General features: G+C 42.4%; 1 protein-coding gene across 1 annotated transcript in view; it reads left to right on the top strand.

The window, feature by feature from the left end:
• The first annotated feature begins 880 nt into the window (after positions 1–880).
• Positions 881–14,459, top strand: part of LOC147712313 (kelch-like protein 33) — a 90,910-nt gene continuing 77,331 nt past the window's right edge. The window contains exon 1 of the mRNA XM_086920310.1: positions 881–1,424. Coding sequence (XP_086776436.1) covers positions 911–1,424 — 514 coding nt within the window. The 5' untranslated portion in view covers positions 881–910. The remainder of the gene's footprint in view (positions 1,425–14,459) is intronic.

Here is a 14,459-nt window from a genome sequence, read left to right as displayed (position 1 = left end):
TCAGGCTCAGGTCTACTGGACATAAAGCTGGGTATATCTTTAATGATCTTCCTGGAGTCCTTGAGGTCGAACCATTTGGGAACACATGGAAAATGGAGATGTGTGTGCTGTATGTTTGGAGCAAATCTGTTGATGAGGAAGCAACTCTGGAGAGATGTAAGTGGGGTGAAGAGGGTCTCTGGCATTGTGTGACTGCATTGTGAATCTGAATATGGATGGTCTTTGAAGTGGCTCCACATACATAAGTGCTACTCTATACATTTGTTGAAGTGTGTTTATATTTGTTTACGTGTTTATGTGCGTAATAACTCACTGGTATTTTGGGTTTTATGTTTGGGTTGTTGCATTCATACATGTATTTGAAAGGCTAAATTGGTGGCTACTCTGAGACAATAACAATTGTTCAGATGTGATTAAATGCAACCATTTTTATTTTATTTGTATACAGCACAGACAATTGTGGTGTGCACTTCGTGAGTGATTTGAATAACAAGTGATCCCAGCGTGGTTATTACAACAAGCATTAGCAAAGCCAAATGTTCAGGCTATAATGTGCTAACACATACAATCAGAGGCTTATAAAGTGAGCAATTGTCCTGTTTACATCAAGCCCTATACTTATATCAAAACCAACAAGAGATGTTTATACTGCAATAGATTTCAATCAGAGACACTGTTGTTCACAATTGTTAAGGTGGTGCAGAATGTTCTGAGATATAATTCCTTTAAAATTGAACTATGTTTCTTTCTGTCCCTGCTTGTCATGTTTGTGCATTTTAGTATCTTAGACAGAATTGTATCTTGTTCATATATCCTGTGTGTCCCTTTTTGTATTTTATCCACAATTGTAAATCTTTCTAATTTGCTTTCAGATCAAATCTAATTGCTCAATAAACCGTAGGTGACTAAGATGGACTCCAGCGACACTGACAAGAAACTGCAAAGCAAGGAGTACCTTGATACCTTCTTCAGCAATATGTCCAGGCTGAGAGAAGATGGGCTCCTAGTTGATCTGTCTGTGACTGCAGGTGGAACACTGTACAATATCCATGGCTTCATCCTGGCAGCTGGCAGTTTATACTTCTACACACTTATGGAAGAGAAGAAGCCACTATACACTGTGGACTTAGAGGGCAAAATCACTGTGAGAGGCTGGGAAGCCATTCTGGACTTTGCTTACCATGGAACTGCCCAACTGCACAAGACATCAGCTGATGAAATCCTTCTGGCAGCGGAGTTTCTGCAAGTACCCCGCTTGGTAGCTGCCTGCATGAGATTTAAGAATCCTTCACCTCCTAAGACACAGAACATGACCACAGCAGAGGTTGATGAGAAATGTGAGACCTTGCGTGGGATACAGGACCTCTACAAAAAAGGAATTGGTTGTGATGTTCATCTTCAAGTGAATGACATAACGTTTTGGGGTAGGTGAGTTGTTTTCTGCTTGCAAACTCTAACTGTGAATGAACAATAGCCACCTCGTGTCTAACAAATGTATACAGGAGTGGGTTCTGTACCTCAGTGAGTCAGATATCTAAGGTCCAGATGGTAGTGTTAAAGAGCCTGAACAATGGAAAGTCACTTCCTAACCAACAAGGCAATCATGTGTGAAGCATAATGAGAAGTGTCCTAGGTCATACCAGAGCACACCTGGGCGGATTCATATGCCACTTTAAACATTGCTTATCAATGGAAGTCAAAATAAGGGACATTCAATGGTGCCTCAACATCTATATCTGTGTGCAGATACTAGGCCTGGGTGAAATTTTGATTATGCCAGAGTAATTTGAGTAATTTCAATACTTATACCTTATTCTTGTGATGTGAAATTACTGCAACTATGCGATTTCTGGGGGGCGTGGCCGACCTAGCAGCGAAATGGCCGCTTGGTAAGCGAGCTCCGCCAGCTGTGTAATAAATCCTTTAAAATCCTGCCTTATTTGTGAGGCATATTGTTCCAAATTACACCGAAGGGTGACAGACGACCAATGGCGCCAGCACGCTGATTCTTTGAGCCCAGGGGCGCTGAATATGGATAATTTCCGACTTGGAGTTTCAACCGAGGTGATACTGAGTTACCGTCCGCCCGCTGTGCTGCCCTGATCGGATGCATGAGCCTAATCTAGCCCTATGCTGTGGAGGCCCACCTGGTCGGCACTAACGACAGAAACGTAAAATCCCTGTTTGGTACGGTGAGATCCGAGAACCACACTAGATATCGCAGAGACACGTACCTCTGAAGCAACGTCACTAGAACTGTGGTGCTTCTCTGGAGGAGCCCTTATTGGCCGACTACTTGAAGACCGGAGCGCGCCGCCATTTTAACTTGAGGACGTTCCTGTGGCCGTTGGCGCTCTACACGATCGACCGGGCCTCACCGACTTGCGCAGTCTACACTCCAGACCGACCGAGACACCTTGGTTTGGGTTCATGCCTTCCTGAACTGGCGATGCTGCGGAATTTTAAATGCAGTTGTGGAGGTAGGCTGCATTGCTGCTGTGGGTCCGGGGAGCGCCTGGGGGGCCCGACTGTCATGGCGCTGATACACTGTGAAAGTGATAGCTGTTAACTCTGCTTCACGAGGCTGTGGGTGTGGCGGAGTGGCAGCAGTGTGGGAAAAGTCATTCACCATTGCCCAGACACCAGAGATTGGCCCTGGTAACCTGTGCACACTCTCATATGACTGCGCCCAATAAACTGCGACATCGACTATTGTGCTGTGAGACGGCGAAGTGATAAACGACTGTGCACTTTCTCATGCCCCAGGCTTGCTCTTCATGAGGGGGTCCCTGCTGTGACCACGCTCTCACACGACCACTTCCCTGGGAACACACTGCTACGCAACCTCGATGTTGAACTTACTGACCGGTCACACTGTCCGCACCTGCAAAACTGAGTATAGGGCGAATACCCTCAACTGCCGCCTATACCTATACTTAAGCAGCATCCAGATAGCACCAGGTTCCCTGCACTAACCGCTGGTGTGTGCGTGAGCAGCGCCCCAAGAGAGCACACAAGATGGGTAAAGGGGACCCTCGCCAACCCAAACTAACATTTGAGCAGCGACGCCAGGCCAGACAGACTGATCTAGACCCAGAGTCTGCGGAGACGAGCTCACAAGGGGCCGACCAGGACATTGATGTCAAAGCGCTACTACTAGAAGTACGATCTAGCCTTAAAAGCATAGATACCAAGCTGGACACCATGACGTCCCAACTGAAATCTGTGAAAACCCAAGTTGACACCCATGAAACGCGGCTGGACTGCTTAGAGAATCAAAACACGGAATGCTGCGAGTTCCAACAGGACACCAAAAAACACATCACCAGCATGGAACGGGAGATTGAGATGCTACGTGCCAAAGCGAACGATTTGGAAGCGCGCTCTCGGAGATGTAATGTCCGCATAACCGGATTTCCAGAGACCACGGCCATCGGGAAAATGGAGGTGTTCATTTCTGATCTGCTGCACGAACTCTTTGACCCAAACTTGTCGCAGGTGTTTACTGTTGAGAGAGCACATAAATCATTGGGTAAGAAACTGACAGTTGGAACGCCGCCATGGCCAATCCTTGTAAAATTACTCAATTTTCAAGATAGAGATTTGATACTGCGCCTTGCATGGGAGAAAGGGAAAATAACTCATAAAGGTAATGCTATATCATTTAACCCCAACTTCACCCCTTTAGTACAAGCAGCACGAAAGGAGTTTCTACCGACTAAACGTCTTCTGTTACAAGCAGAGATCCCCTACTCGCTTTTATATCCTGCGAAACTGAGGGTAGTACATGACGGAACCACAGACTACTTCACTGACGCTCAATCCACTCTGAAAATTGCGAAACATATATGTGGTGCCAGGTCTAAGAGAAAGTCGGCGCAGATGGAAGATGCAGAGAACCGCTTAAGTGACAATGATTGATCCTATTGGGTCCATATTATTAGTGCCATTTTTGTATTGACTACATTGCTCTGAACCCTCTGGCAAACTCTACTTCTTTATGCCCTACATTGTCCCATGGGGCTCTACACTGAACGTACACTGCGTTGAGCCTCTTTGGCACATGTAGGTCTGTGTGCTGTTGTTGGCGGTCCGCCTCACAGGTGTGATTGCATGTTCTCCTCCCATCTGCTTCTGTAATGCCAGCAAACTGGCCTAAGATAGCACAGCCACCCTGTGTAAGCAGGGGTGTATGCTCGGGATACCACGCCTCACAGGGGTGTCTCCCATTGTTTGCTACAGTTAGTTGTTCTTTAAGTATGCATAATTCGGGTGGGAATTTATCACAACCTAATTGCGAGGTTGGTGTGGGTGGGGTGGGGGTCGGGCATGTTAGACTGTTTGGCACTGGATCAGTACTGCAATACATGGCTTAATGTTTGTGATGATATGACATTTGTACTTGCGGTGGGTCGACTAACTTACGAATATATGGCGCTGCCTGTAGATCAATATAGGTGACGAAGATATTGATTTGGAACATCCGTGGTTTAAATGATAGCAGAAAGGCGAGACTGATGCATAGTTATCTAGTGTGACACGGCATAGATGTATGTTTCCTACAGGAGACACATATCAACTCTGCACCATCCCAGAGACTTAAACATTCCAGCTGGGGCTCCATATATTCCGCCATATATTCCAATTATGCCCGTGGAACGGCTATACTAATGCGCAAAGGCTTAGATTGGAAGGAACATACAGTACATATCGACACGGATGGTACACGGAACCCTAATAGGCAAACCACTGATACTGGTAGCGGTTTATGGCCCGAATGTGGATGACCCAGACTTCTTTAGATCACTATGGGCTCAGATAATGCTGGTGAATTGTTCCACGATTATATGGGGGTGGGACTTTAATACTGTGCTGAATGATTCTTCAGATGGCAAGGGCAGACCCAGGACACTGCACCCACACGCAAGCAAAGCGCTGGCAGATATTATCAAAGAGGGCGCATTACTAGATATATGGAGGGCAAGACACCCACACGTTAGGGAAGGAACATGCATATCGAGCCACCATGCAGCCTGGTCACGGCCTGGTCACGGCTGGACTATTGGCTGGTGTCACAGGATGTTGCTACATGGACTGTAAATGTGTGTAATCAGGCCAGATCCCTATCAGACCACGTCCCATGCCTTTTAGAGATTCAGATCCTGGGGATACCCACTCGTGCCTTTACCTGGCGACTGCCGCCGCATGCACTACTAGATGCAGCCTTTATTGAAGAGAATCGAACTGATATTGCACACTATTTCGAAAACAACGAAGGCTCTGAATCCACAGTAGCGGTATTATAGGATGCCTTCAAGGTTGTAATAAGGGGACAATGTATAACACGACAGGCAGGAGTCCTTAAAACAATCAGACACACCTTTACAGGGTTAGAAAGAGAGCTAAAAGAAATGGACACGCGCTTTTGTGAATGCCCCTCCTTCGACCTTGCTACACAAATAAAGGCTAAGCTTTTAGATTTCACAGAGGAGGCACACCGGGAACTGGATTCCTATAGGCCCTTATCCCCCATTAATGTTGACGTGATAATGTATGCCAAGATAATAGCCGACAGGCTGCAACCGTTACTCCCAATGATTGCCCTCCCAGACCAGTCTGGTTTTATACCAGGACGAGCGACTTCACATAACCTAAGAACCATTTTTACCGTATTGCACTACCTCCACCCTGATGTACAAGCTGCTGTGGTATTTCTAGACGCCACAAAAGCCTTGAATTCACTTGAGTGGCCTTACCTCTTTCGGATACTGGAACGAATGGGATTCAGCCCTTTGTTCATAAATTTGCTATGACTCTTATACACTAAACCCAAAGTGAGAGTGAGAGTGAATGGTCTGCTTTCTGAGCCCTTTGACATATCACGTGGCACGAGACAGGGCTGCCCCCTGTCTCCTTTGTTATTTGCCATAGCAATGGAACCCCTTGCGGCGAGGATTAGACAGCACCATACCGCACGGGGTATAGGATTTAGCACTCAGAGCCTACTGATTTCCTTATATCCGGATGATGTCACTCTGTATGTCCTAAACCCAGCCGATAATTTAAATCCCCTACTTCGTGAATTTGTGAAATTCGGAGGACTAGCGGGTGTGTCCATTAACGGGGCCAAATCAGTTATCTTCCCCTTAACGGACAATACTCACGAGGTGAACTCTGATTATCCTCTACGCATGGAAGCTGATGCAGTTAAATATCTTGGCATTTGGATAAGTCGAAATATACAGGACATATGGTCATTGAACTTCAGAAGGGCGGTAGGCTGGCTCAAGAGCAAGGTGGCTATTTGGACAAAACTCCCTCTATCTCTGGCAGGGAGAATTGCAGTTGCTAAAATGGTGGTACTGCCAAAGTTTCTTTATCTTTTTGTCAACATCCCGATTCCTCTAACTAAACACTTCTTCACCTGTCTAAGATCTCACTTGCTGTCATTGGTCTGGGCTGGGAGTCAAGCTAGACTCTCTTGGGCACTCTTAACGCACCACTGGGGCAGGGTGGGCTGGGCGCGCCTGATATGCAACTCTATGCGTATGCGCAGAGGCCCAATTTTATACACTTCTGGACCTATCCAACACCCAATCAACCGCATGTTGCAGTGGAATTAGATCTTGTGGCCCCACTACCGTTGGGTGTTGCTCTATATCAGGCAGCTCCGCGACCCTCGCTAGATATTGATACAGCGAATATGCTCCGTTGGGTGTGGCGGGAGCTCCATAAGAGAGCTAAACTTCCTCTACTCTATGCGCCAGCAATACCTCTGAGGAGTAACCCCATGCTACCTTGCTTGGCGGAATGTGGCGGTGAGATCTCTCTCGGTGGTACACACTTGCGCACCTTTGCTGACCTGTATCCAAATGGCACATTTCAAGAACCTGGGGCTGGAGATGATGGGCCACCTACGTCTTCCAAGGACCTATTCACCTACCACAAACTGAAATCATCCTGCAAAGCATTCTGGGACCAGTTCCCAGAGGAACCACCACAATTACTTGCCCTACAAAATGTGCTGGCTAGAGCCTCTCCCAAAAAACTGGTATCTCGACTGTATAACTCTATGCAGGAACAAGCCCCTATTATGGTGCCAATCTCTATGCGAGCATGTAATACTGAACTGGATGAACCCCTGACAGAGGACCAGTGGTCTTTCTGCTGCAAGCAATTGTTGGAACTCTCCCCAAACTATAAACTCAGATTAATGTACTTCAAGTTCTTACACAGGTTTTATCGCACGTCAGTTGCTTTACACCGCATGGGTATAAAAGACGATGCCAGATGCTGAAAATGCGGTGCATATAACGCCTCCTTCCTACATGTGGCCTGGAGCTGTACTTCTCTCACTAGCTACTGGTCTGAAATTTTCAATGCAATAAACCAAATCCTTACAAGAACAGATGATCTCTCTCCAATGCTTGGGTTACTAGGTGGTGTGATGGACACAGAGCCTAAAAACCGCAAATTGCATGCCCTACTGCTTTTATATGCAAGGCGACAGGTGGCTATACGATGGGGACGCAAGACCTTGCCTACATTTACTGCATGGATGGCGGATGTGACGTATGGACACACGCAACTTGGTCTTTACTGGGAACTCATGCCCACTGCCTCCCGTCCAAGAGATATCTGGGAACCATTCCTGAGGTGGAAAAGGGATAGCACGCATGCCCCCGATTCTGGGAATACTATCCCTGAGCCGCGAGTGGGAGATACTGGGCAGGAAGGGGATATCTAGTGATCTCCGTCTGAACTGTGAAGAAATAATTATTGAGTGTACTCTTGCTTGACGCACCTAGAATTAGGTTGATGTTTAGTTGTATTCGACCCCACCGCCTACTGCTATATGCTATCTGACTCTATTTATATCTACAAATATTTCTTTATTCAATGTCCCCCCATGTTGCATTGACCTTACATGCCCTTATTAAGTGTGAATGTCGGACGATTCTCTTGCAGATACAAGCTAATCAATGAGAATTTGTTTATTGCTTGTACTAACTGTTGCCTACTTTGTTGTTTGTTCAACTGTTCCTAAGAAAAATTGTATCCTCAAAAAAAAACCACAAAAAAAAACTATGCGATTTCTCCAGCTTTAGTAATTAAGAGCAAGTTGGGGCAAAATTCAATGGCTGGACCACATGAACAAAGAACTAAGAGAGAGAGAGATAGAGTGGTTGCTGGCTACTGATATTAGTGTCCTATAGCATTTAGTGCTATTTTCTTAGAGAAAAATACATCCTTTGGCTCATTTTGGACATAAGTGCGCATTTTGTACTAAGAAAATAGTGTTACATAGTATATTAAGCTTCTCACACAATTATGCATAATTACAAGTAAGGAGGTGTGTCACTAAATTAAGGGGAAAGTTGACTTTGGGGATGTGCCAATAAGACCCCATAAACAATATTGCACCGACTTGAAGAAGGTGAATGATCTGCTTTGAATTGGCGATATAAGAAACACATTTAAAAAGGTTTCAATTCACCAAAATTCCAGAGGTAATGGAAGTGACATCACATACCCTTTGGCCTAAATGACATCACATGAAGTGGCATCATATTACCCCTAAACCTGACTTTTTCAAGAAAAGCATGTCACATTATGACCCTAGCATCTGAACAATTGAGAATTTGCGCTGTATTGTATCCGAAAGGAAAGCAAAGTTGTGCTCTTAACTGCTTTGAATTATTTTGCATCAAGCAGTGTTCCATGAGTGGCATATGGGTGTTCCCAGTTAACAACCCATAGTGGTTGATGCATATCCCAATGTACAATCATTGGTAGACAGGAATTTGTAGAAAAGTCTTGAGCCTGTTTGAGGAAGGCATAACAAGGAGAATGTTTTATAATTTCTCCAAATTCTTTGAACTTTGCATGTGTGCTGAATTGCACAGCACGCATACAAAGTGGGAAAACCCTTAAAGCATAGTTTTTGTATTGGAAATCACCGCTTTTAGTACAAAATATATGCTTCAGAGAATGCACACAACCTTGCATGATGGCCCATAGGTGTGTGCAATTGGCAATGCTGCCGAAAGAGAGAGAGAAATGAATGTGGCATATCTTATTAGATATTGCATATTTTTTTTTCTCTCCCTTTGATGCAAGACACCTGCTAAACTTTTGTGCAGTGCTGCTTTGCATTAAAGAATAGAACATCTGGGCCACAATCTCACTCACTAACTGTCATTTGACGCTCACTCGCACACACATGCTTGTAAACACAGACACAATTGCTCACACATGCACTTGCTCTTTCACTTAAGCACATTCTTACCCATAAGCACCCATGAAAACATACATATACATTTTTTTACTTACCATAGCTGCCACCAAAGTACCTAATTGATCACCATTTTTATTACATTAATATTGAATAATAAAATATTATTCACAATGAGTGCACTGGAAAACAGGCAGACTATAATGAATGTGTAGCCGGCCCTAAGTTCTTGTCCCTGATTTTGCCAGTTATGAGGCCAGAGGTTGCAAAGGCAGTGCCAGTGGTAGAAAGGGGCCACCAAGGGGTCTCAGCGGCAACCCTTGGTGGCCCCTAAATGATGTCCATGTGGGTGCGTGTATTTATGCGAGTGGAAGGATAACTGGTAATGGCCTGAGAAATAAGCAGAGGCTAAGGGAAGGGGTTGCCGAATAGAGACTATTTGTGTGATGTTTATTTTTGCATGGGAGCCAATTAGTAACAACAGAACAAACACTATAGTAAACATAGAGAGAAACCTATACTTCAGGGAATACCATGCCGTATATCTACAAATGTACATCCCCAGGCATGCAGTCAGTAAGTTATAAGAAGTACCCCATGACAACTACCATTCCCTTGTTTTCATGCTGAGACTGAGTTCAACTTATGAAGAAACAGTAGAATAATGAGGAAAATGCAGAAGGTAGCCTGAGAAATTCCACAATCCATTCCTTTTCCTCAGACAGAAACTGTTGTTGAAAGCACTGAAGAACCAAAATAATATTTAATATCATGAATGGAAGAAAAATAAATATGAAACATAAAAATAATATTCTTCAAAAATCATGCATTAGTGGGGGGATAATATTTCCCTCTGTATCTTTAATAAAGTTAGGACTTTTTTACATTAGCTATTGCAAAATGTATATGTTTTATTGAGACTGGAGAGTAATACAATGCCTGTTTAAAGGGATTTACAACATGCAGTGCAACATGAAAAACGGGTTTTCAATAAAATATTCTGAAAGTGGAGACTGAAGAACAATAAGCCGCTCTTAGAATGTCTTCTAATTTGGTCCATACTTGTGGACTGCTTGAAAGCACCAGATGGAGACTATGACTCAATGGGTCTTGTAGCAACTGAATGAAATTGACATCTACAGGAGATCAGAAATCCAGTTTTGGGATGGAACTAGTTCAGGAACCAGATTTTGGGAAAGTCATTTTTAAAACTTACTGAACTGATTCCCATCTGACTTTGTATACACAATGGGAAATTAGGAGAAATAAGGGAAAGGACTAGAGAAAGCCTTGACCCAAGGATGCAGGAATGTGTCTGTTGCTAGTGCTACAGGATCTGGTGTTCAGCTGTAGGATAGAGGTTGATAGACAATCAGGCTGGACATGAACACGTCTATTGAGAATGGGCCCCATGATGTCTCAAGAACTTAAAATATTGAGTGTGAAGATGTCAATCTCTGAGATGGCAACAATACCAATGGGCTACAGAGTTCAGGTGGCCTTTAAGATATCCTGCTATTCAAATGTGTTTCTGTGGGCAGAAATCTCCACATTGTCTCACTGTATTGACTGGAATTTTGGAACAAGTATTTCCCAGATGATTGATGTATCTAACCACTGTAAGGTTGTCCACTCTGAGAAGAACTGAACAATCAGCGTAATTAAAAAAAAATGTCTGAATTCCAAAGGAGCCTGGAAGAAGCTCTAAATAATCATGAGCATAGATGTCTCCTTCAGAGGTTGCATGTCAACTGTCAAGAACTGCCCACAACAAGCAAACCATTCTGAGAAACTTCCATCTCATTCTAATGGAATGTCTGGAGTAGCCTTGAAATGTTATACTCCATTTCAAGCATGGAGATGATCTAACCACCACCTTACTTCTTCTTTAGTCTCCACATTTAAATGAACAAAATCTGAATAATTTAGACCTTTCCTAAAATTACAGGTCTTTTTCCTCTGGAGGACTTCATTATGGGAAGGCCCTGGGTTAACTGTTTGTATTAAAGTACCAAAAGCCATACTATATTTGCAAAAAAGCTAGGAAATCTGTGAGGACAAGCTAACAAATAACATAATTCTGTTCCGATAGCAAGACATGTTTCTTCTGGCAGACCTAAAATATAGGACCCTGAATTCACCAGGAAACCGAGGAATTCTGTTGACAGCATTCAAGACAAAAGGAATTTCAGTTGGTTTATAACAAACCCCAAACTTTCCAGCTAAGGGATGGTACTTTGCAATTAGATCAAGATAGACATTATGTCATGGGCCATTATCAAAATATCATAAAGGTAAATTGATAAGGATATGCCTTATCTCCTTAGATGGGCCATTAGAGGCTTCAAAGGCTTTGCAAAACAATGTGGAGCTGAAGAGAGCCTGAAACGTAGAGCTGTGAACTGGCAGAAGTCGTACACCCACTGGAATTGAAAAAACATGTGATGAAGTGGAAAAATGGGAACTGATAGATAAGCAGTCAATCAAATCGAAAGGTTGGAGGAAAACTCTAACATTAAGAATGTTTCCATCTTGAAGTGTTCATAGACAACAAACTGATTAAAATTGTATATATTTATTATCAGTCTTAATTTTTTGTTTTCCTTCTTTAGCAGGAATAGATTGCTTAAAAATTGAGAACGATCAAAGACTGTATGTTCTACTGCCCCCTCTGTTAATAATTATTGGATTTTCTGAGAAATTAACTGAAAATATATTTGATATTTGAAATTGTATGCAGTTTAGAAAGAACAATTTTGATGAATAATTCTAAACTTCTATACAATATCCTAACACAGCTTATAGAACCCAAGTATCTGTTGTGATCTGACACTAATCGTGTAGAAATTAGTAGATTCAACCTTCTAAAACTGGAGGAAGTGGTTGTCCATTCAGTGTTCGTAAATTTGGCTCTTGTTTTTCCTTGGAACTGGTTCCTGGCTGCACTGCATTGCCGTGAGTAAAATAATAGCCTACTGTATTGAAACAAAACTGTCCCCTATTGTTTGTGTATTGATACTGGTTGTCACATTGGAACCGACCATCAGACTGGATGGGCTATTTTCTTGGAAATTGATTCTACCTCGACAGGAGAGTTTCTTTTGGATGATTTACAGCCACAATCATGTTACCATGAACCACACTCTGTCAACAGCATCTGAATCTGTGTAGGAAGGCATTCCTGCTGTAACTACAGGCCCATGTTTAAATTTGGCTGCATGTTTAAAGCTTTCCTTGGTTGTTGATTTTGAAGGGAACTTCACTGTAAACATGTCAGGACTTTCACAATAGTAGAACAAGAGAACCCACTCCTATTTCCACTTGGAGGCTGGGTCTCGGCCATAATTACATCTTTAACATTCCTCTCTATGTCAACATGTATTTCAACTTCTCAAGAAAAAAATGAGGATGATGCTTATGAAATCGTGTATATGCTCTTGGCACATCACAGAAATAAACAGTACATTTAAAAGTACAATCGACCCATCAAATCAAACTGCAACTGGATGTAGTTTAAAGAAGACTTTACTAGTAAAGTTTGGACGTCCTCCCCAGAGATTTCATTTTAAAAAGAAAAAAGGGATGTTCAAAGGCCAAAAGACCACATCCACTATAACCTACAAATAGCATAAAACTCATCAATGTTTCACTCCCTCTGTTGTGTTTCACAGGGAAAAATGTTTACAGAAATTAGCTGTGAATTTCATCTTCTCGGAAGGTGGTTTGAATAACTGCATCCCCATTAGACACATTTTCTGATCCTTGCTAAATCTTCCTGTACATCAGATGCCTCAAATACCATATCTTTTAGCCACACAACCGTCATAAAGAAGAAATGAGTACATCAAAGAAGGAATACAATATTAGACAAGTTGGTGAATTGTTTTAACGCCGTTTGAGATTCATCTTCGGTTTTATAGACTGAAACATTTCCCCATTGTTCCTCCACCACTGAATTAGCTTGGAACCAGAAATGCAGCACATTAGAAACTGAAATGGCGAACGACCGTTTATCAAATGAAACATTTCTCTACATGACCAAAGCAAACTTTGGAATGCTTTTTATAATCTTACTAGACTTTTATCTAGTAGCTGAATTGTGGTAATTATTACCTTCTGGTACCTCTCATCCTGGCCATCAATTATAGAGGGAAAAAATATTATCCTGTGGGTTATACTTAATTGATTTAAATACCTAACCGTGCATATGCAGATAAATCGGGGATGATTATCCAAGGCAACACTTTCCTGAACAAATTCTTTAGCAAAAATCATTCATAAGTTTGAAAATCACTTCTTATAATTCCTTCTCAAATATTTCTATCTCTTGGCATTTTGATTAATGAATAATTCCCTATGTTGTCTTTCCAAGTACCATTGCAAAAGGTATAATGATGGCTAGCCCAAGTTATTACTTTAACCCTACAAAGCTTCATCAATTTATCACTTTTGCAGCAAATTATGAATTGTGTAAACCAAACATCTATACTCATTTGATTGCTGGCCACCAACATAGATCCTTGATGTGTCTTTTGGTGGGAGACACACCAAGGAGTCCTTTGTGGCACTGCTGAATTTTTTCTTTTATTCAAATTTAATAGTAGGACAATCTTATTCCCAGTAGAACAATCTTATCCCAATAGAATAGTTCATCCTGCACTTTGAAAAATGCTTTATGGTCTCCCTCCGCTTCACAGCAAATGCAAATTAGCTTCCAGAAACATTAGGAAGGGAAAAGGTAACTTTCTAAAAGTTACTTCCCCATCTATCTATTAAAAAAACAACTTCACCATTGGATTGCATTGTTCTTTAATTATTTGTCTAGCTAGTCTACTTCATGAGATACAGTGTTAGGATTTAAATCTGTACTATGGTTTCCTGCATAGGGCAGCTAGGCTACCACAGCAAAAATCACTTTTGGATCCTCATCACTTTATTGTCATGTTAATAAAACATTTCTTCATGGCCCACTTTTAAATACCATATACCCTGTCTTGTGGGATATTACACTTACATAGAGGTGACCTATAAATAGTTAAAAGGTAGGTTTTGATCTGCCAAGGATATGTTTTCACGGGTCAAATTGCACTGTTTATGCTGCCACAGCCAGGCTACAATAGAAGATCTGAATCTATGTTTTACCCTGTCACTGTAGGGGATAGCACAGCACATGCTGCAGTCTACTAGTGACATTAAACTAACAGATCATATATGCATTTTGTAC

Source organism: Lissotriton vulgaris, chromosome 5 (assembly GCF_964263255.1).
Source record: "Lissotriton vulgaris chromosome 5, aLisVul1.2, whole genome shotgun sequence".
Classification (NCBI taxonomy): domain Eukaryota; kingdom Metazoa; phylum Chordata; class Amphibia; order Caudata; family Salamandridae; genus Lissotriton; species Lissotriton vulgaris.
The sequence above is the reverse complement of the archived record's forward strand: the minus strand, read 5'-3'. Positions and strand labels throughout refer to the sequence as shown.